At 53.4% G+C, this 21,803-nt stretch overlaps 10 protein-coding genes and 1 non-coding gene across 11 annotated transcripts; 6 read left to right on the top strand and 5 right to left on the bottom strand.

Moving 5' to 3' along the window:
* Positions 1-1,251: 1,251 nt before the first annotated feature.
* J4E86_004111 (uncharacterized protein) lies at positions 1,252-5,505 on the top strand (the record flags this gene model as incomplete). Its single annotated transcript, XM_051444657.1, has 3 exons — positions 1,252-1,470; positions 1,586-1,683; positions 1,737-5,505. The coding sequence occupies 3 exons, from the start codon at positions 1,252-1,254 to the stop codon at positions 5,503-5,505; spliced, it is 4,086 nt and encodes a 1,361-aa protein (XP_051304282.1).
* Positions 5,506-7,161: 1,656 nt separating this feature from the next.
* Positions 7,162-8,175, top strand: J4E86_004110 (uncharacterized protein; the record flags this gene model as incomplete). The annotated part of the gene is made up of 1 exon (XM_051444656.1): positions 7,162-8,175. One exon carries the CDS (start codon positions 7,162-7,164, stop codon positions 8,173-8,175), a length of 1,014 nt encoding a protein of 337 aa, XP_051304281.1.
* A 451-nt stretch (positions 8,176-8,626) lies between these two features.
* On the top strand, positions 8,627-8,714 carry J4E86_004109. The gene has a single exon. It is a non-coding gene; the product is annotated as a tRNA-Glu (tRNA).
* A 749-nt stretch (positions 8,715-9,463) lies between these two features.
* On the bottom strand, positions 9,464-10,663 carry J4E86_004108 (uncharacterized protein; the record flags this gene model as incomplete). Its single annotated transcript, XM_051444655.1, has 1 exon — positions 9,464-10,663. One exon carries the CDS (start codon positions 10,661-10,663, stop codon positions 9,464-9,466), a length of 1,200 nt encoding a protein of 399 aa, XP_051304280.1.
* A 227-nt stretch (positions 10,664-10,890) lies between these two features.
* J4E86_004107 (uncharacterized protein) lies at positions 10,891-11,311 on the bottom strand (the record flags this gene model as incomplete). Its single annotated transcript, XM_051444654.1, has 2 exons — positions 10,891-11,159; positions 11,218-11,311. The coding sequence occupies 2 exons, from the start codon at positions 11,309-11,311 to the stop codon at positions 10,891-10,893; spliced, it is 363 nt and encodes a 120-aa protein (XP_051304279.1).
* A 282-nt stretch (positions 11,312-11,593) lies between these two features.
* On the bottom strand, positions 11,594-12,181 carry J4E86_004106 (uncharacterized protein; the record flags this gene model as incomplete). Its single annotated transcript, XM_051444653.1, has 2 exons — positions 11,594-11,944; positions 11,993-12,181. The coding sequence occupies 2 exons, from the start codon at positions 12,179-12,181 to the stop codon at positions 11,594-11,596; spliced, it is 540 nt and encodes a 179-aa protein (XP_051304278.1).
* A 195-nt stretch (positions 12,182-12,376) lies between these two features.
* On the bottom strand, positions 12,377-13,073 carry J4E86_004105 (uncharacterized protein; the record flags this gene model as incomplete). Its single annotated transcript, XM_051444652.1, has 2 exons — positions 12,377-12,989; positions 13,051-13,073. The coding sequence occupies 2 exons, from the start codon at positions 13,071-13,073 to the stop codon at positions 12,377-12,379; spliced, it is 636 nt and encodes a 211-aa protein (XP_051304277.1).
* A 3,009-nt stretch (positions 13,074-16,082) lies between these two features.
* J4E86_004104 (uncharacterized protein) lies at positions 16,083-16,523 on the top strand (the record flags this gene model as incomplete). The annotated part of the gene is made up of 1 exon (XM_051444651.1): positions 16,083-16,523. The coding sequence occupies one exon, from the start codon at positions 16,083-16,085 to the stop codon at positions 16,521-16,523; it is 441 nt and encodes a 146-aa protein (XP_051304276.1).
* Positions 16,524-17,939: 1,416 nt separating this feature from the next.
* On the top strand, positions 17,940-18,350 carry J4E86_004103 (uncharacterized protein; the record flags this gene model as incomplete). Its single annotated transcript, XM_051444650.1, has 2 exons — positions 17,940-18,123; positions 18,160-18,350. The coding sequence occupies 2 exons, from the start codon at positions 17,940-17,942 to the stop codon at positions 18,348-18,350; spliced, it is 375 nt and encodes a 124-aa protein (XP_051304275.1).
* Positions 18,351-18,612: 262 nt separating this feature from the next.
* On the bottom strand, positions 18,613-19,368 carry J4E86_004102 (uncharacterized protein; the record flags this gene model as incomplete). The annotated part of the gene is made up of 2 exons (XM_051444649.1): positions 18,613-19,244; positions 19,293-19,368. 2 exons carry the CDS (start codon positions 19,366-19,368, stop codon positions 18,613-18,615), a joined length of 708 nt encoding a protein of 235 aa, XP_051304274.1.
* A 965-nt stretch (positions 19,369-20,333) lies between these two features.
* J4E86_004101 (uncharacterized protein) lies at positions 20,334-21,221 on the top strand (the record flags this gene model as incomplete). Its single annotated transcript, XM_051444648.1, has 1 exon — positions 20,334-21,221. One exon carries the CDS (start codon positions 20,334-20,336, stop codon positions 21,219-21,221), a length of 888 nt encoding a protein of 295 aa, XP_051304273.1.
* Positions 21,222-21,803: the final 582 nt, after the last annotated feature.

Here is a 21,803-nt window from a genome sequence, read left to right as displayed (position 1 = left end):
CGATGTGATGCACATCCCGTACAAAAGATCAAACATCATCTCATAGCTCTCACCGTCAGATTCATGCATTTGGGGATGATTTTCCTCATAGTATCTAGCTTGTTGCTTTCCCTTCGGAGCACATACACAGAAGTCTTCGGGACCTGATGGCAGCGCCAATCAGCTCCTCCGTGCAGACAAGAGCCGATCGCATAGTAAACTCAGCATAGTTTCGAGTGAATTGAATTCCAAAAACGTTGTGAAGGCATCCGGACTTTACTATCGCAGTGAGCTGCCAGCAACCTGCACGGCATGGTAAAGTCAAACAACAGTGACAAACTGCACGGCAACTGTGCAGTATATAGGCCCAGCAACAGGATGAGTACACAAGAAATCTCTTCTCGAACTTCGGCAGCCGCATTAGCTTATCGTGTTGTTGATGAGGCGCGGCTCTATTCTTGCACATGGCGGCGTGATGCACGAACTAGCGGGTCACTGCAGCCGTTGAGACAGGCGCCAGTCAGAAAAGCTTAACCCCACAGATCCAGGAACCACGTTTCACGTCCGATCTAGTTGTAAATGTATCGTGTCTTTTCTGTTGTAGACTGGAGGTCGAAGAGGAGCACAGTCAGCCTTTCGGAAGAATTGGAAGTCGAAATTAGCCATCAGCATGCCCAAGTGACTTCAGTGAGTGTATCTGGCACTGCGGTGGTGTGTTGACTATCCTATGGTGAACAGATGGAAAATATGGGGATCTGATAAGATGAGATCTGTAGATATGGCCTTGGATGACGTGCATGCCAGTCACCGCGCACAACACTTGGCGCGCTTTGCGCAGAGCAGTAGAATGACAACAACTTACAGCCGATGCGATCCCTTTATGTAGATTAGACTTTGTATACCGCTTGCGAGGTCAGAATACATGCAGCCCTTCTGACGCTTTACCGGGGGTGCTGTTGTCGCAAACTGCCCATCGTCAGGCGATAAGTGGCAGGGGTTGTTGCGCTTAACACCTAGCGCAGACCCACGACCTGCAACCTCCTCATTCTCGCCTTCGCACCTCCCTCAGCATCATCCAGCGACTACGCCCCCCAGCACTTGCGATAACGCTTATCAACGACCCTGCAAGCTTTGCACACCCTCTGCGCTTGCTGCAAAATTGTTGCGGTACTAATACATCGACGCGCGCCCGCCCCGGCGGAGAAGCGACGCATGGCAGCAGCTCCACAGCCCCTCTGAGACATTCACGACTCGACAACTACGACCTTCACCATGGAGGCGCCCCCAGATGTCGTGCCTTCCGTAGAGGCACCGCCCGCGACGCACGATGACTCCACCACGAAGCCAGCTCTGACGCCGCCCACGAGCGAAGACAACGACAAGCGATTCGAGAGGATGTCGTCCGAACTCTCCGAGCTGGACAGCGACGACGGTGAAGACATCGAACCAGACCATTACTTCGAGGGAGGAAAGATACCCGTGTTCAAGCCAGTAGGTTGCCTATATGCAGATAACCTCCTACCCAGGCCGAGAAGCACGCGCGCGCATGTTATGACTGTGACGCGTGGAAATAAACTACACAAGATACTGACTACCATCTGTACAGACAATGGACCAGTTTCGCAACTTCAAGCGCTTCATCGACAAGATCGACAAGCATGGAATGAAGTCGGGTATCGTCAAGGTTATTCCACCAGCGGAATGGTAAGTCTCGATTATGCACCTGTTGTATGACCTCCCAAATTAACTCATGCCAGGCGCCAATCGCTCCCTGATCTTACCGAAGCCGTCAAGGGCATCAAAGTCAAGAACCCCATCACCCAAGAGTTCGTTGGACAGCACGGCATCTACACACAAGCCAACATTGAGAAGCAACGATCATACAACCTGCCGGAATGGAAAGCCGTGACGGACGAGCCACATCATCAGCCGCCAGCCAAGCGAGGCGAGCGCCGAAAGGCTGCTGCTGAACCCCCCTCTCGTACCCGCTCGTCGCGCGCCGCCCTTGCAAATCGCGATGCCTCGCCTGCACCTAAGCGCGGACCTGGTCGCCCTTCTCGAAGGCGCCTGGTGAAGAAGGAGCCAGTCGAAGACGATGAAGACGAAGACAGCTCTCCCGAGGTCCCTCCCACACCCACATCACCCGGAAAGGAAGAGAAGAAGACACCAGCAAGGAGGATCAAGAAGGAAGCGCGCGATACACCACCTGCTAGGGCACGCGGTCGGCAAGCCAAGACAGCCGACGAAAAGAAATCCGTCTCTTCTCGGCGTTTGAACAACCGCGGCGCAGTGGCCGATTACATCGACGAGGCTGCGTTTGAGGACTTCGACTACCACCTGGATGGCCTTGATGAGTACACTGTCGAGCGATGCAAAGAGCTAGAGGACAACTACTGGAAGACGATCAACTATGGATCGCCCATGTATGGAGCCGACATGCCAGGTTCTCTGTTCGACGACTCGACCACCTCCTGGAACGTCGCGAAGCTACCCAACCTTCTGGATGTTCTTGGAACCAAGGTCCCTGGTGTCAACACGGCGTACCTCTACCTGGGTATGTGGAAAGCCACTTTTGCCTGGCACTTGGAGGATGTGGACCTTTACAGTATCAACTACATTCACTTTGGTGCCCCCAAGCAGTGGTACAGCATATCGCAAGAAGATGCTCGCCGCTTCGAAGCTGCCATGAAAACCATCTGGCCAAACGACGCCAAGCATTGCTCGCAATTCCTTCGCCATAAGACCTACCTAATCTCGCCTCAGCGACTGGAAAGGGACTTCAACATCAAGGTCAACCGTCTGGTCCACTACGAGGGCGAATTCGTCATCACATATCCTTATGGCTACCACTCCGGGTACAACATTGGCTACAACTGCGCAGAATCGGTCAACTTCGCAAACGAATCTTGGTTGAGCTATGGTCGGATCGCAAAGAAATGTCTCTGCGAATCTGACAGCGTTTGGGTTGACGTTAACGAGATCGAGCGCAAGCTACGAGGAGAACCAACACCGGAGTACTATGAGGAGACTGATGACGAAGAAGACGACGATGACGGCGCTGATCGTCTGCCCAGTCCTCCAGCCAGTGTCGCTGGCAAAACCAAAGGAAAGCCAGGCCGTAAGCCAGCCGGCAATAAGAGGAAGCGCGGCAAGGAGGACCCTAAAGAGACGTCTCGACCAAAGAAGCTCAAGCGCATTCGCATCCGTATTAGGATTCCAGGTCGAGGTATGCCCTGCATTCTCTGCCCTAACGATGTGGAGTACGACGATCTGCTACCGACCGACAATGGCATGAAGGCTCACCGGATCTGCGCGGACTATACGCCTGAAACTTACATCGTCAACAAGGGCGACGTCGAAACTGTGTGCAACGTGGCCAACATCGGCAAGGACCGCTTAGAGCTCAAGTGCAACTATTGTCGGTCTAAGCGCGGCGCCGTCTTCCAGTGTTCGCAAAAGAAGTGTACTAGGGCCTTCCATGCTACCTGCGCGGTGGCTGCAGGTGTCCAGGTCGACCTTGGTCCCATGCCTACTTTCGACGAAGAGGGCACAGAATACTTCTACGATGGCTACGACTTCCGATGCCGTTTCCACCGGCCAAAGAAGCGCAACAACAAGACTGTCGATGTCGAAGCATTGGAAAAGGACAAGTTTGTTTTGGCCTATGGCAAGACTCTCAAACCCAAGGATGTCATCCAGTTCCAGTACGTGGGTGGCGAAATGTACCAGATCTACGGTGCACAGGTCGTGGAGAACAGACCTGGCGAGCAGGCTGTCCTGGTAGACGTATTGCCTGACGGTGATCGAGTCGAAGTTGAGTGGAAGTACATACTCAAGCTTCATCCGGACGAATCGCAGCGACTGAAGCCGTCCGCAAATGCCAAGCCACTTCCAGAGCATCTTAAGGAGAGCGATGCATCCCTTGACATCACGAACCGCACCGACGGTGTACCTGAGATGGGTGATCCTTTCCACGACCCCAACTCCGAGCACAAGTGGGCTGAATGGTATACTGCTCCTGAGGTTACCCGGAGAGTGGCTAGAGTCGATCTCAGCAAGGAGGACCGGCTTTGGTACTACCTTGGAAAGCCTTCAACCGAAGCTAGGCCACAGTACACTGAGGACCCTGCAAAGCCCAGGAACAACCCCAAGAGCAACTTCCTCGAAACCGTCAAGCCTCCTCCCCCGCCAGTACCAACCTTCCATCGTACTTCGTACCCAGCCTCTTATCCAATCAAACCGGCACCCATCGCAGTACCTCCGCGCACACCGATGCAATATCAAACACCAGATGGTCGGCCGTACAATTACAAGCCGAAGGAGTTGACAATGTCGTCCTATAGGTCGCCGGTTTACAACCCTGATACTCGCAAGAATCCCAATTCGCCCGTAGCACATCAACCCAATGTCAGCTATGACCATCGCTTACCCACAGGACAACAAGGCCAGCAGCCATACCAAGGCTATCACACGCATCGGTCACCGCACCCTTCGCAGCAGCAACAGCAGTATCAGCCATATGTGCCGCCACAGAGCTACTCTAATGCGTCCTGGAAAACACAGCCAGGAACATCTGTGCCTCTGCTCAATGGAATTGACAAGTATGCGCAACCGGCACAGAATAACGCTCTACCGCCATACCCATACTCTCAGAGTCCTCGTCAGTTGCCACCCTCACCATACTCACCAGGCGCGGGACAGATTGCTGCTTCACCTTATGGCCCACCAAGCCATCAAAGCCAGGCATCACCACACGGTCGCGCGTCGATCTCAAACATGCTGAGCAACCCTACTGGGACTCCTAAACCTCCAATGTACGCCGTCACACCCTCCTCTGAAATCATCTATGCTGCCCAATCCCCCACTGAGTACTTATCCTACGTCATGAATTATCCCTACCTCAGAAACTGTTATTTGCGGAGGACAAAAACTTACATATCACCCTATAGTCTGGATGGTGGAATTGCACCGGAATGGATGCCAAAGCAGCCTACGCCGAGAACCAGTGGTACACCTACTTCCATCGCACCAAGGCCTATCGCGTCACACGGAGCCGCGCCTTCTCCTGGATATTACGGACCACCGCCGCCAACAGGTCTACCTGCACCAAGGCCATCCGCACAATTCCAGTCTCAGGATGCTTTTCAACGAGAAATGGCAAGGACGACGCAGACTCCCGAGGCGCCAAAGTGGGAACAGATGCTTAAGCAGCTCGCTACATCGACAGGCCCCACAGGGACGCCATCCATGACTGCGCACTCGCCACAGGCGCCACAGCCTCGCTACCCTCCCTCGGGGCCCCGCTCCAGTCTATCGTACGACCTGCCTAGGAGCATGCAAGCTTCGCAAATTCAAACCCCACCAGGACCACCACCACGCGAGCCACAAAGACCAACACCTAGCCCCATCAGTGATGACGGCAAAGGCGGTCTTGTAGCTGTACCAAGGGATCAGAAGCCAGTGCTGCCGCCTCTGCAGCCTACGACGAATGTCCATGGAGTTGAGACATGGCGCTACTCGTCTTAAGGGCATGTGAACGGTTTATGGGGCGTTCGGTGGAACTAGTGTATTGTAACGACATGTATGACTAGAGGGTGACTTTCGGCGTTTCCAATAGGGTCATGACATGGGCTGCCAGTTTCCTTTTCAATGCAGCATTGTCGTGCGGCGGGAGTGCAATGACAACTTTTATCTGTTCAGCGGTATTATTCTTGGATCGCGATGTGTGCAAAAATGATGTTTAGTAAACGCTGTGCATAGGCGTGTTACACCCTTCACACCTTGACAGATGAACACCGGGTCTCCGGTAGGAAGCGAGCCTTGGCCAGCTGTACCGTCGCTTTAGCCGTTGCTTGTTTTCGGTTGCCGGCTGCTAAAGTTTCTTGGCCCGAAATGAAGGCCCGTGTGGCATGGAAGCGACATTGAAACGCATAGAGAGCAGAGACCCACCCGGACAACATAAAACACCAGTGGAGTTTCTCCGGGCGGCATTGATTGAGGCGCAGAAACAGGTACTGGCGTTCAGGCACCAATGGAGGCAGGAACATGTCGTGAAGTTTGTTACGATGTAGTGTAATTTGCGAAGGGTGTGTGGGAGAGTTCGGTGGAGTGTTCCAGTCTCAGTACCTGGTCTCGATCGAAAGAGCAAATACAGAGTGCACACCGTAGTTCGTATGGATCAAGACGTTGGTACCAAGCGCCTGGAACTGTCATGCGTAGTGGAGGCGCGCGCTGTCGTTGACCCACTTTCAGGGGGGCATGGCATGAAACGATGAAAGTCGGAAGCGACCATACGGAGATAAGGGCGCTGAGGCTACGATCGGACCTACGGCTGTATACCTAGGTTTGCTGCAGATTAATGAATGTGAGGAGTAGAGCGCGGTCTGCCGGTTTGCCGTAGTTGCGTTTATGCCGCTGGATGGTGGGAGATTTGGTGACGCGTAGATGTCGTTTCTGAGGCGCTGGGTCTAAGCGAGTCGAGATGGTTCTAGTGTGCAGCGGGCGGGAAGAGTCGTTGATTCTCGGCGCCCAAGCTCTTTGCACCATCACCAAGTACACAACATGGTATCATGAGTAAAGAATGAAGAGTTATTGTAAGAGCGTAATGTGCGTACGGGAATTCGGCTGCAGAGATGTACAGCCACTGCATCCAAACACCGGTGCAATGACGTGCTAGCTGTATCTGGCGTCTATTCAATGTTCAACCCCTCTTGCGTTTCGCTTTGACATGTTCCTTGCGTCGATCAGGAACACCTGGCCGAGGACTGCTCAGCATACTCTGTTTACCGCCAGGATCAGAAGCCACACCATGAAACAAGCACCGCCATGACAAGTGACAAGCCCACCTTGCGAACATCGAGCACCCCAGCTCCACAGCCCTGAAGCATTGTACGAACGGAAACGGTTCCCTTTCTGTCATCCACTCCTTTCATTTGACACATGCACAGCGATGCGCCATTTCCGACATGGCAATATCTGAGTATAAGAGTACCTCTCGCCCAGCATGTAGAGATTCCTCACCACCACAGTCATTCAGTCAGTCGACATTCGCTCTCTTCACCTTCGTTCATTTTTCCACGCTTGAAGCGCCTCACATTCTTTACTATCTTCGTTGATCTCGAAGTAACTTTTTGAACACCAACCCTTTCGTCCAAACCAGACTTTCCAACACCCAACACTACAATGCCTTCCAAGATTCAAGCCGCTGCCATCCTTGGCGCCTTTGCTGCCTCCGTCAGCGCCCACGGTCACCTTTCTGCCATCAAGGTTGACGGCAAGGACTTCACTGCCTACGACCCGTCTTTCCAGTACCAGACCCCCTCCCCCGAGGTCATTGAGTGGTCCTGCCCGGAGTGCCTTGACAACGGTTTCGTCGACCCCTCCATGTACGACGATGCCACCAAGATTGCCTGCCACAAGGACGCCACTGCTGGCGCAAAGGTTGCTACTGTCGCCGCTGGTGGCAAGCTCGACATCTCGTGGACCACCTGGCCCGAGTCCCACGTCGGCCCCGTCATCGACTACCTCGCCAAGGTCGACGATGCCACCAAGGCCAAGTCTACCGACCTTGAGTTCTTCAAGATCGACGCTGCTGGCTTCGAGGACGGCAAGTGGGCTTCTGACAAGCTCATCGCCAACAACAACACCTGGACCGTGACCGTCCCCGACAGCATTGCCCCTGGTCAATACGTCCTCCGTCACGAGATCATTGCTCTCCACTCCGCTGGCCAGGAGAACGGTGCCCAGAACTACCCCAAGTGCATCAACATCGAGGTCACCGGTTCCGGTACCGCTACCCCCAAGGGTACTCCGGCTAACAAGCTCTACACTGCCACCGACCCTGGCATCAAGGTCAGCGTCTACGGCGGTGACATGTCCAGCTACGAGATGCCTGGTCCCGCTCTGTTCGACGGTGCCAGCTCCGGCTCTGGCAACGCTTCCGCGCCCAAGCCTTCTGCCTCTGCTCCTGCCTCGTCTGCTCCTGCTGCCTCTGCCTCATCTGCCCCTGCTGCCACCAGCTCGGCCGCTGTTGCCGCTGTCTCTACTCCCGCTGCCTCTGCTTCCGCCCCTGCTCAGACCGGCAGCGCCAGCCTCGACAAGGAGTTCACCCTCGACACCTTCATCTCCTGGCTCGAGGAGAAGGCTGGCTCTTCCAGCCAGAAGGTTCGCCGCCACCCCCGCGCTTTCCGCGTCTAAGTTCATGGTGCGATGACGATAGGAGGAAATGTGATGGAAAAATCCTGGAGGATGGATCATGGAAAGTAACACTTTGGTGTTCTTCACTTCTTGTACCTACTTGCTTTGAGTCGCTTTGGCTCATTGCTTCTTTGACTGAATGATATGTGTTGCACACTTTACTACTGTTCTCTTCGTGTACAAATGCTCCAGGTGCCTGTGATTCCAAGTGTGTTGGTAAAGACTGACGATCTTGTTCCTGTTTCTGATATTAGTTGACCAAGCATTCTCAATGCTAGCAGACTACCACAAGTGTGCTAATGGTAGGCGAGCAACTGGGGCTTAGTGTACCTGACATGCGCATCGGCGTTACCCCGCCTAAAAGCATCGTTTTGCTCAACGCCGCGCCCTTGCCGGATTTTGCCATGAAACTTGAATCTTCAAAAACTTCAACTCTTCATCAACCACATCATCCGATATAGTCCATCGGCTAGGATATCTCGCTTTCAACGCCTCTAGAGAGCACCGAGAAGAGCCGGGTTCGATTCCCGGTATCGGAAGCCCTACGTCCTTTTTTTTACTGCTATGCGCACTGCGAAAAGAATGCGTGAGGACGCATGAAGCTTTTTAGCATTTTATCTTTTCTGGCAAACTTCACTCGTGCCTGTCTTTAATATTTTGGGCATCTACTCGCGCTGCACAGAAAGGTGCATACACTAGGCTTGTTACTGCATACTCTGTTATTGTTTTTCTGCATTCGTTGATGTGGTACCTGCTCTCTTGTTTGGCTCTTCTTTGCTGCGAAGCGCGAAGCATGGCCTCCACCCTAACACAGATTGTACGTGCTTCTGAGGCTCAGTACAAGCAGGGATGACAATATTCCAGCACTGGAGTGGAGTCGGATCTAGAGCGTAGTTTCTGTAATCGCAATTAGATACTCCTGTGATATCTGGGAAGTCTTCTCGGATCGTCCGCCCCCTTTTTGCACTATGTCGCGCGATAGCCTACCGCTTCGTGGGCTCTATCCTAGCGGAGCTATCTGCAGTACGACAACAAGAAGACAGGGTTTCATGTCACATTAGATGCCTACAAAGATGAATGTCTTGACGGATCATATTACATAGTCTAGGTTGAGGTATACATTGACTTTTATGCTGAGAGCCTACAAATGTGTAGCACTGCGAACACCTCCAGGGTGACTTTATTTCTGTCATACTCATCAGAGGCGCGCATACATATATCTGCTAAATCTTGCGACTCAACATGTCTTTCAGTTCTTCTCCTGGTTCTTCTCGTCCTCCGCTTTCTTCTAATTCTCAGCATGCTGCAAGTCAAACGCCTTGACCTTGTCCTTCTGGGCCTGAGTCCACTTGGCCTGATTCTCCCTCTGCTTTCTCTTGCTCTCTATGGCCTTTGGATCCCCTTGTGCGATCTTCAGATCGCGGAGGGCTCTCGACCGGCGCCCTGACTCTAGGGACTTGCTCGGTGCCTTCTTCGTAGTCGACTTCTTGTTCTTGTCGACCGCATCGTTGGATGGTGTCTTCTCATCCATGGCATCGACCTTCGCCTTCTGTGCGGCGTGCCAATCACGACTTGTCTGGCGTTTCTTCTCTAGCCTCTCTTTAGCCATGTTGTCACCAGTGGCGAGCTTCGTCTGGAACACCTTGTAGATCTGGCGATCGTAGCCTTCCTTCGACAGGCCGGCCTTGACGCCAGTCACTTTGGTCCTCTTCCTTGGAGGTCCCTCTTCCTCGTCGTCGTCTTCGATCAGCGCGGTCTTGTCCCACATACGCTCCATCGCCTTTTCAAACGTAGCTGCCCTTGGCCCATACTGCGCAACCATCTCGGCGCTCTGAAAGAATTTCCGACAGTCCTCACCGGCGACGGTGTGCACCTTGTATACGAGGGCAATCTTTGAGATCTCTGCAACGGTAAATGACCGACCTTGGAGCCAGTCGCGGAGGCACTCGAAGCCAGATGGAGTTCGTGGCCACGTCAGGGCTGTCCTCAGCTCTGTCTCGTCGCCATCGCCATCGAGGAAGTCGGCAAACACGCGCAGCGGAACGAGCTGTCCAGTCGAGTGTTGGTGCCAGGTCTGCGTGGTGGACAGGAAGGCGGGCAGAGAGACCGGCCGCCTGAAGTAGACCATCGTCAGATCTACAAGGCGCTCTCGGAGGGCTTGCCGATGTTGGGCCTTCGTGGTAATGTGCGCTCGATACCTCTTGAAACACTCCGGGTGGTTGATGTAGAGAACGATGCGGCTTAGCTTCCCGTGAACGTCGTGTTCTAGCCATGCGATCCGTACTATGCCGTGTCCAAGTTTGACCTCAGTCGCGTTGATGTGGTTTAGCTTGAGGTACTGGTCATACAACGCCTGTGGAAAGCTACCCGACACGAGCACGACTCTCGCCGTAGACAACGATATGAGTTCTTTTGTCTGCGAGTATCCATCGGCCTTCCGTGGAGTGCATGAGCGTGTTGGGCCTGTGTGATGATATGTGCGCGACATCTCTCCATTAGCTCTGGATGTGGGATCATAGCATCTCATGCAAGAAAAAATTTGAACAGGCCTGGAGACTACATCAAGATGAGAATATGCAAAGTGTGTGACCCAAAGTCGATGTAGGCTCCAGGCTGTTCAGTGTTTTTTTCAAGATTGACGTAGTAGCGAAAATGCGATGCGACATAGTTCGCCGTCTGCGTTATTCGCCAGCCATGCCATGCGACCTAACACGGCTAAACATGGTTTGCTGCGCGCTGGTCTAACCAGAAGTGCGGATCTTCTATGTACGGAGCTTGCTCAACGGCATCAGGAAACCAGCGATCCATAGCAGGGTCGGTCTTCGGCCACGTAGTTAGAACGTTCTCGCAGTCATGCTCGTGGATACGGAATGGCGCGACATGATGGCTACGAGCGTCAACCGAGAAGCGGGCGATCTCTGGTCTGTTCGGGAAGAGGCGCGGAAGAATCGTCTCAATATCGTCGAGTACGTCCTGCTTGGTTGCTGCAGAAGGACGAAGTCAGTATACATATCTCATGCACTTCGCGCAGCCAGAACTTACCGTCTACGTTGAAGAGCCCCCTCTCTGAAATCTTCACGTCGGTCTTTTCCAGTCTCTTGCGCTCTTGCTCGTTGCGTTTCCCTGCGAATGCCATTGTGATGGCGAGGGGAATTCTGATGGCGGCGGGGTGTCAGATCTGAAATCCCAGTGTGCGAGAGGCGAAGCTTACCGCGTTCGGCTTATTGTTTACTTCGCTTCGATGAAGAGGAAGGATCGGCCCACCAACACCACCCCGCGCGTCAGACCATACCAGTGTCCGGAAGGCCGTAAGATGCACATGGAACAGATCGTGTACCCGGACCAGAGCGAGTGTAGCATAGAAGTGGTTGTAGGTCGTCAACGCCATGAGCAGCGTGTCCTAGTACGGCATGGCCATCTACTCCAACCTCCTCAAATCGTCCTTCTGCAGAGCCGCCACAATGTCCGCCTTCTTCTTGGGAATAGGCCGAGGAAGCCCACATGAGCGATACTCATCACGAACCGTGTCTCGGGACTGGCCTGCGTATGCATCTTCTGTCTCTTCATGGCCGCGGCCTTCTTCCTCCAGCTCTATGCGTCGGCCATCTTCCTCAACCTCTGCTGGTCGGCCATCTTCCTCAGCCTCTGCGCGTGGATCTTCTTCCTCTGTCTCCTTCTCTACCTCCTTCTCTTGTTCTTCGAAGTAGCATAGGCGGTACTCCTCGTACCATTGCGTGTGCGAAGAAAGCATGAAGCCGACAAGACCATGCTACTCAGTGTTAGTGCGTGTCTTGTACAGACAGCGGATACAACATACCTCCAGATTCTCGCGCAACGCGTCGCCCAGGACAGCCATGGTCTTGTCACGGACCTCCCGTCGACTGGATTGGTAGTCGCATAGGAGCCAGCCACTGCTTGGGGTGTCGTGCTGGATCTGAACAGCTTTGCATCGAGGAAGGGTCGTCAATAGCGCGAGCGCAGACTTGAACTCTTTCGTACCCGACATTGCTGAGAAGGTATAGCCATCGGCTGCGGCTGCGGCGCCTTGATGCAGCTGGTAGAAGAACGCGGTTCTCGGGACCTTGAGGCGTAGTGTGGTGATGTGATCGCTCCACCGCTCAAACTTTGCTAGTGACACTGCGCGCGCAGGAAATTCGGCGTCAAGCTACGGAAACGGAGTCAGCATGTGCTTGTGTCTCCCTCATCTGGGACTCGCCTGGAGGAAAGCGGTGGTCGGATCGACAATGTTGTAGAAGCTGTCTTTGCATCTGCGAACGAGCTCCTTGTTGCACGTCTGCCGGAGTGAGCGAATGTCACAGCACGCAAGGTGGCGTAGAATCATGCTAAATAGCTCGACTGGAACTCCCGCCAGACTTGCACGAGAAGCCGTCTGTGCTTTCTTCTGAGGTAGCTGGCGACGATCGCGGCGGGGGAGGTTTCGCGAGACCATCATGTCTAATGTATACACGCGAGCCTGCAGCCGGGCAGTGATGCTGCTGACGCTGTGCTTGTTGATATGCGTAAACATTTCAATGACCACCTTGCGCGCCCCGCCGATGAGGCGTTGTAGTAGGGAGTCCAGGGTGCTTGCGCTGAGGGCAAAGAGCGTGGGAACAATCTCGTCGACGCGACAGGAGTTGGCGACACTGAAGCCTGAGAGACCGCGCAGGATCTCAACGAGCCAGCTGCAAGATTCTATGTAAATGGAGGCCGCAACGAGTAAGAGGCGCTTGTTGTTGCCGTTAACGGTCGTAAGGAGGGTCGCGATCTGCTGGACACGATCACTGAGAGATGTGATGGAGTTCGCGCATAGACTGTCAACATGGCTATAGCCCCGTCTCACGTATTGCGCCAGCTTGATTGGAAACCGCATACAAGCCATCCGTCGTATACAGCATGACTATACAGGTTCGCTATAGCGTCGAATTCTCTCTTCCACGTCTACTTCCTCTCCCCGCAACGGTGGGCTCATAAGGAAGGCAGGTGTGACCGGTGTTGGTAGCGCCGTCAAGTATATGTTGGTCATCTTGGTTCCAACGAACGTAGTCCTCGCGGTGCTCGGAGTGACCGGCTCAAAGCCCTTCCACAACTTGGCTTGCCTGTACTGCTTTATTGGTGGTGTGCGGCGAAGTCTCCATGCGCGGTGTAGTAAGAGTACTGTAATGAAGACAAGTATGGTACAGATTATACCAATACCGACGCCAATTCCGATGGCAGCTGGTGTAGAGAGCGAGCGGTCGTTTTCCGGAACGTACATCGCCGAAGATGTTGAGGAAACTCGAGCCTTGCCAAGGCTTAGTGAAGGTGTGTAGACGGCTGGACTCGTAAGGACTGCTCGGATAGTCATGACTGCGGTGATTGTACTCAGTCTGGAAGTCGCAGTAAAGGTACGCAGGATGAAGTCATGGAAAGGGTTACCTGATAGCCTCACCCAGCGTTTGCAAACAATAAGCGGTTACGGTTCTCTCACGTCTCCATCCGGAAGGCTGAGCACTAAATTCTTGTCATATGCAACTAAGCGCCTCCTAGTGGATATTAGATGATCACAGCCTTCGTAGACCACATGTGGACGTCGAATGTGACTTGGTAGAAACCACATGAGCCTTTTATCCTGAAGATGATATACAGCAAACGTAGTCAAGGGTACACGCATACGAACTATCGCACTTGCTCAGAGCTCAGCAATAGTTCCAGAAGATGTCACTTCGGTCCATCAATGTAGCTGCACACATCCTAAGAAAACCGATGGGGTCGAAAGTGCTCTAGAGATGCAATCAAGAGGCGTCGTGCAGGCGTCCTAATGCAGTAACGATTAGACGAAAAGGGTAGGGACGAGCGAGAAGAGAACCCATCAAAGACAAGATGTGAGCCTGCTCTGTTCCCCAGGGCGCTTGAGGCGAAATGCGCAATCCCCATTCGATGTCATTGTGATGCGCTGTCACACGTGCTGTTGGTGTCCAGCCTCAGCGGCTATTAGGACGCCATCTGCACTGTCAGGCACTCCAGGCCTGGAGAAACAGCAATGTAGCGATTCTGTAGCTGAACGTCTTGACGGGCAGATCAGAGTGATCGAGCAAAGACGGAAATCAACGTAGTATGATGCGCGTGGTGTGGTGGTGTGATCACATAGGTGAAGTCCAGACGGCAGCCGGAAATATTGCTCGCGTGGTAAAGCCGTCGAATAGGAACGCCATGCGCTAAGCCGAAAGGCTCATAGCCCTCCCATTCGCCGGCACCTGGGCAGCACGTCTACATTGATGATGAGATGACACCTGTAGGTCGGCCTAGCATTCTCACGAATACTGCGGCAGCTGTCAGCTTAGCGGCTGCAACATTTCAGATCAACCGGGCCTGTAGGAATAAAGCAAGTGTATGTGCATTGACATGTGCCCCGTATAACAGTAGAGCATCTCCATCCAAGGGAGCTCCACGTGTTCCATGAATGCACAATCTCGTGGCATGCAACCTGCTAAGGCATTTCTGATTTAAAGAAGCAAGCCTCGTGGGGGCCAAGAAAATGCTTTTAGTCACGATGCAAAGGGCGGCAGAGATGTCACCATATGATGGGAAATTGCAGAGTGAGTCGACTCGGGACATGACTGAGACTTGCATCACGATGAGGAACAAGAGTGACATCAAGAACGCGCGTCGGGAATAGGAGAGGACGATCAGAGATCAAGATGTTGGTGCAGAATGCCATGGCACGGGAGAGAATCCTGTGGGCTAGAATCACGGCAAAATCGGGCTTGGCGGCATCCGCGACAGGGGACCCGAGTAAGGCTGCCAGGTACACCACCAATCTTGGTCAACGTCGCCAGTTAACGTCTGTCGAGCCACAATTCACCCAAGATTGCTCTCCGTCATGGTTTCGAGCTCGGTCTTTTTATTGACGTTCGCCCGGTTTCGGTGGAGCGGTTTGCGTCTCAGAAACTGCTTGCCTCGGCGTCCACGACGAAGCCGGGAATGACGACATGCACGTCTCATCATCTTCTTGGTACACAGAACATGCACCGAACTCCGGGCCCCCAAACAACGCGTGGCTGGTTGCCTTGACAGCAGGTGGACCCGCGTATACACTTACCTTGGTGCAATTGCCGTGAGAGGGGAGTTGGCAGCAGCGTCGCGGTACGCAGATGTCGAGCCAGAGGAAGCGTGGTGCTGGTTGCTACAGCGGTCGCTGGTCGCACGCCGGTGAGGACCTGCGTTTCAGGGTCATCAAGCTCGACGCCGCACTCGCGTCGCTGTAGCAGTAAGAAAGCTTGGCCAGACGACAAGTGCTGACTTGTTTCAGAGTGAATTGAGCACTGTAACGCTGGAAATAGCACCTGGCACGCCTTGCCATAGCCCGAATCGTCCCATGGGCAGCTGCAGAGACATGCATGGCTCCGCTGTCGATGAGACGGGGCGTCGCAGGCTGTGGCTTGGATGCAACGCCTCTCGACCCAGTCAATCTCGTTACACGGCGGACGAATGTTCGTCAACAGACGTCATAGGCCCAAACAACCAGAGGCGGCCCCGGATCAAGCTTCACTCGAAAAACCAGGAACGGCTGCCGATGACTGGGATGGGCTGTGATGGCTTGCCGCATCTGGGCAAGGACAAGGACAGTGCGCTTCCATGTGGCGTCACTTGCCTCACTGTCCAGTTAATTGCGTGCATTACGTGGCTAAAAAAATGTGGAGGAGGCGCAAGCGAGCAAGGGCGGTGGCCGCTGTGTTTGTTGCTGGCCGCTGGGGCTATGGCGACATGCAAGCGCGCTAGTTCTTATGCACTCACCTAGTATAAGAGCTCTTCTCTCGCCCTGCCTTCTACTCTCCATCTACAGCTCAAACAATCTCCACATCAAACCAACTACACTCAACTCTTTACCCACACACCCAACCAACTCACCCACCCAAACCATCAACATGCGTTTCTCCACCATTGCCACCGCTGTCATCGCCGCCGGCGTTGCCAACGCCCAGGTCGACTCCATCATCTCCCAGATCACCTCTGCCGTAGGCGGTGTCCCTTCTGACATCGCCTCCGCCGCCTCATCCATCGGCTCTGAGATCACTTCCGCCGCTGCCTCCATCACCAGCGCGGGTGGCTCTGCCGCTGCCTCCGGCGCTTCTTCCATCCAGAGCGCTGCCGACTCTGCCATCAGCAGCATCGCCTCCGACGCCTCAAGCCTTACTGGCTCTGCCGCCAGCGCGGCCTCCTCTGCCACCCAGTCGCTCGGATCTGCTGCCAGCTCTGCCGCCAGCGCTGCTGAGAGCGCCACCGGTACCGGTGCCGCCGACTCCAACAACGTCCCCGCCATGGGCGCTGTTGCTGGTGGTCTCCTTGCTCTTGCCGGTCTCTTGTAAGCGGGTCGACACTCAACCGCTTCCTTCCAACATCGTCATAAAACGTCTCCTTTGACAGTTTCTTCGATCGGTTAGCGACATCAGCCATGAGCTGACATCGCTTCGTCTCTCGTGAGACAGGTGTGGGACCAGAATGATTCACAGCGACACTTGGGATTTACCAATCGGCATACTTATAATAAGTCATTTCAATGAAACATTCACAATACCCCAAAACTACTTTCTTGCTGCGCTGCCTCTTTCATGTTCTGCCACTCATCGCCGTGACATTTCTTCCATTCATTATCATGGCATACCGGCTGTAGATTTCCTGACAACGTCTGTTTCTGTGGCTGCTGATTCGATCGTGTTCTATTGTTAGAGTCCAGCATCGCAGCAGAGTTGCATGATGCGAGGTTCTTGCTCATGACGTAAAGCCGCGCGTCCAATTCGGTGGCGTTTTCCGAAACCCAATAACGCGGCTGCGGTAAGCGGCGTCCCGTATGCACTGCGCATTCTCGCATGCGCATTCTTTATTCATCCCATTCCAGATCACCTCCTCACTGCTGATCAGACAGGAGATGCGACGAATTGGTCGTACACAATCCTTCACCGCGCGCCATAGAAGGCTGACAGCATGATCGAGATGCACCGGCTCATTCGAGAAATTAACAGGTGGGAAATGTACCTGCAACGCGCCGTTCAACTGACACAGTGGCTGGCCGCCTGGCTTGCGGCACAGCCACGGAATGATCCCCGACATGCATTTGGCCGGGTGATCTGCATCGCGACACATGCCTCCCGTTATGTTTTTCGGCGCGCCCCCGGGGACACCTGGTTGATCTTAGCAACGAGAACAAACACGGAGAAAGTTCCTGGAGATGCGGAACGCACACCACTTCGCTCCAAGGGCGATGCAATGACGACTGGTTGCTCGATTGAATTTGGCTCAAACAAGAAAGCTGGAGGCTGACGATCTGCGGAATTGCTTTTCCTTGGACCTTTGCCGCATCGAGTACTACGTCTTTTGCAGGCTGCAGCACTAGCTGCTTCGCGCCTTGGAGATACACGCTGCATCATATTCCACAAGACGTTAGTGCACAAGACGTCGCATTGCGCAAGGCTGCGGTGTACTCAGAGGTGCAACTACGAAGCAACGAGCGTCTTCGTAATGTACTTGCACAATGGGTATACTGGGTCTAAAGTACGGTATGTTGAGGAACGCGATTCACGACATTATTCACGTACATCACTATCCAAGTACACAACACTACAACTACTTCATCCGAAATTACGACGAAGTTTCTCAGTCTCGTCATTTCATTAGCAGGGCAAGGAAATTAAAGCGTTCCACTCGGTATTGTTTTCTTTATACCGTCCTCACTAACATTGCATACACATCACCAACCTGTCACGAAGTCCATACCCACAGCGACCATGTCAACCCTACCCGGCTTCACCTGGCCCCGGAACGCCAAGACCAGGCGTAGCTCACCGTCCTCGCCAATCCTCATTTCCGACCACCGTCCCCTTATTATCGGTCTGGCTGTCGCTGGTGCAGCGACGAGTAGAGTCGTAATCTACACAGCTTTCTTCTTTATTCTCAAATGGCGCAAATCTCGTGCGGCTAAACAAAGCAAGGATATCGAATCTGAAGGTAAGATCGAGCTCCAAGACAATGACCCCTCACCTTATGTGGGCGACGGCCACCAGGGCGGGGATTTAGGCGATAGTCGCAGTGCGCGCATATCTTCAGAACTGCTTGTGGAATATAGTGGTGTGAGGACGGAGAATGGGAAGCTGGATTTTGTGGAGGTTGACTTGGGTGAGGGGAAGAGCAAGGAGTGATGTGAGTTTGATGAGTAGGCATGGCTTGAGAGGTAAGGTTGCGCGTTGACGAAAGTATTTCGTTGTATCAGTTTCATGGCTTTGGAGTTGGCCACGGTTGCCATGAGCGAAGCGAAGACTAGGAATACTTCTGCATGCCTCATTCGTAAGATTCGGACAATAGGCAAAACGTTTATCTCGCACTACTCATTGATCAAGGTTATTCAAGAAGACAATGTAAGATGGTGAATATGTCATGAAGCTACAAGCATTGATTGGACGCTTACGGAGAGACCAGATCATTTCGGCTCCCCAAGTCTTCACCCTCTGCAGTCTCCTCATCTTTATTTCCTGTCCATGTAAGGAACGTGTATCGCCCCTCAACAGGCTCTCTAGCAGTGACTAACCTCTCCAGCTCCTCGACTGTACGAGCCTGCCCAATCAAGCCCCCTTGAACGTCAGGGATGAAGCCAGACTTGATCGCAGTTTGCATCCACTCAAACACACCGTCAAAGAAGCCGGATGCGTTGAGTACAACCACCGGCTTCGCGTGAATGCCTAACTGGCTCCATGTCGTCATCTCGAGTAACTCCTCGAGCATCCCGAAACCACCAGGCAGCGCCACAAAGGCATCAGCCTCCTCAGCCATCATCCGCTTACGCTCATGCATGTTGTCCACGACCGTTGTACGCCCGAAATCCTCCGGCGGGGGCGGCGGCCCGCCCAGTAGAAGAGCACGTGGAATGATACCATGTACCGCGTTGGATCCCTGCGATGCCACTACGTTTCCAGCGAGTACGCCCATCAACCCCATAGTCCCGCCTCCGTACACTAACGACCACGATCTCTTCGCCATGATATCCGCTAGCGCTTTGGCAGCATCGCGAAACCTGGGATCTTTCCCCTCACTAGACCCTGTCATTTATCAGTTACATTCACTCCTGGGTACTCGTGGGGACGTACCACAGAAGACACACAATGTGAATGGTTTCGAACTCGTTCCATTGGGTGGCTTTGTGTGTACTTGCTTTGAGCCCATGGTTGACGATATTCAGCTTGCGAAGTTCTGCGTAGAATAACGGGAGTAGTGGCCGAGCCTTCAGATGATCGAGTTGTTAGATCGTCTATTGGAGCTCATCACCGCGATTTATACATCGGAGTTGACTCAGCAGACTATCACGAAGCCTGTTATGCCATATGGTTGTTGTAAGCTTTCACGTTCAGCCTAAACTACATCTCGCTAACAGTAGCTTGTATCTTGTTTCAGAGCCACGAGGTGGAGTGTTACTATGTATGTACTCGGGCCAAAAGAATAATGGCCCGGTACCCAGGTAGCCTAGGTTTCGGCCAATCAAAGGACTAGTGCTGTGTCCGACACTTGGACCACTCGGGTTATTATCTGTTTAGTCCGGGTACCTAGGCACACAACACTCTTCGCATTCGCTAAGACGGTTTCACATGCCTTGTGTCTTCTCGGCCCCGTAAGTGACGTAGAATCTAGTACCTAGGTACAACTTCAATGACAAGCTCAAACGAAGTCCTGGGCGCCTTAGTCGGAGTCAATGGCGCACTCTCCAATGTCTTCTTCGTTGAGATGTCGCTAAGACTTAGCAGTCTATCTAAGCTCAAGCGACATGAGTTTTAACTTTGCCCTGAATACGAGCCACCGGAAATGCTGTAGGTTACATGAGTCTACAATCCTTTGCGGATGCATCTTCCTGGCCGGATCTGTTACATCATTTTGCGCCGGCTTGTCGCACCGGCTTATGGGCGAGCAGGAAGAATGAGGTTTCAGGGAATCGACCATGTCATAGCTAAAGTGTATTCTGGAGAAAGTTGGTCGACGAAGGAAGCCTGGACTTTGTGAGCAGCCACTCTTCTGTTCATAAAGATACCCTGTGGCGCACTGTCTCTCTAACTCACGCACAACTATCACATCTTCTCTTTCTGCGAAGTCTACGACACATATTGCATCTGTTTTCTCTTCGTTTAAATTACTGCACAATGGGACGCCAATCTATCATCGCGATCATTGGTCCGACCGGCGTTGGAAAGACCAAGCTTGGTATCGCACTTGCCAAAGCCATCAATGGCGAGGTCATCTCCGTGGACAGTCTTCAGATCTATCAGTGTGGAGGAATCATAACGGCGCAGCCTACTACGAAGGAAATGGATGGTGTCAAGCACCACCTGATAGACTATCTGCAGCCCGACCAGGAACCAACCACCTTTGTCGACAACGCTATCTCAAGCATCCAGCAAATACACGACGACGGCAAGACCCCTCTGCTGGTCGGTGGGTCCATCTCGTTGACCGAGCCACTCCTCTCGCACCCGTTCGTCCAGCAATGCGACCTGTCAGTCATCTTCCTCGACTCCAAGCTCTCACACTTGAAGCCCCGGCTCGACAAACGAGTAGACGAAATGATCGACGAAGGCCTCATCGAAGAGGTACGCCTACTCTACGAGCTCGAGCAAAGACTGTTGGGCTGCCCAGACTTCTCCAAGGGCATCTGGAAGGCTATCGGATACCCCGAGCTGCGGCCCGCCGTCGAGAGCTGGAGCGAAGACAGGAAGAACCAACAATACCTGGACGAGGGGATCGCGGAGATGAAGAAGCGCACAGTCTCGTATGCTGAGGAACAGCTCAACAGGATACGCGGCAAGCTCATACCGGGAGTGCACCAATGGGCCAACAACTACATGGTCCTTGTAGTACAAGACGCTGAGACGTTCGAGGAACGCATTGTTCAGCCTTCTGTTTCGGCTTGTCGGGGTTGGCTCTCGGAAGAGATACGCCAGCGCATGATGGAGACGAAGCGCCGCAGTAGGCCGAACGTGCCAAGGGTGGACAGTTTCTCGAGGCAGACTGTGAAGATGGCGGAGAATTAGCGTACGGTACATGGGAAAATGTGTCTTTCTTGCTGGCCGTGGGAGATTTGATGAGTTATAAATCTTGCTGTATGTTAATGAAATCAACGATTCTCTTGTCACTTCCGTCGAGCCTACAGCAGTAGTTGATAAGCTATCGCCTTTTTAATTATCTTATAATGATCATCAACCAGAGCCGTCTACTCTAAACACCTCGATACCCCTTCTGCAGTCTCCCTGCTGTCCTCTCCTGCATTGGAAGCGGAACCTGCTGCTGCTGCTGCTGCTGCTGCTGCTGTGGCTCATAACTCACCGGTCGCGCAGGACGATAAGCTCTATAGCCACCTACAGGCTGAAGAGCATCCGGATGTGGATACGTGTCCTCTGACCGCGAAGGTAAGCGAGATGGGCCCTTTTCTGCGTCATCGTCGTTGTCGCGTTTGCCGAAACAGCCACCAAAACAATCGCAGACGTTGATGCCGCGGTATGCTGCGAAAAGTGCGTAGATTGTCAAGCCGAGGAGGATGAAGCCGAAAACGGAGCCCACGACTATTCCGGTAATTTTACCTCTGCTTAGCCAGGGGCCGGGATCGACATCTGGGT

This window comes from Alternaria arbusti (assembly GCF_024043155.1).
Source record: "Alternaria arbusti strain BMP 1465 chromosome Unknown scaffold_4, whole genome shotgun sequence".
NCBI classification, from domain to species: Eukaryota; Fungi; Ascomycota; class Dothideomycetes; order Pleosporales; family Pleosporaceae; genus Alternaria; species Alternaria arbusti.
This window is presented reverse-complemented; position numbering and strand designations above follow the sequence as displayed.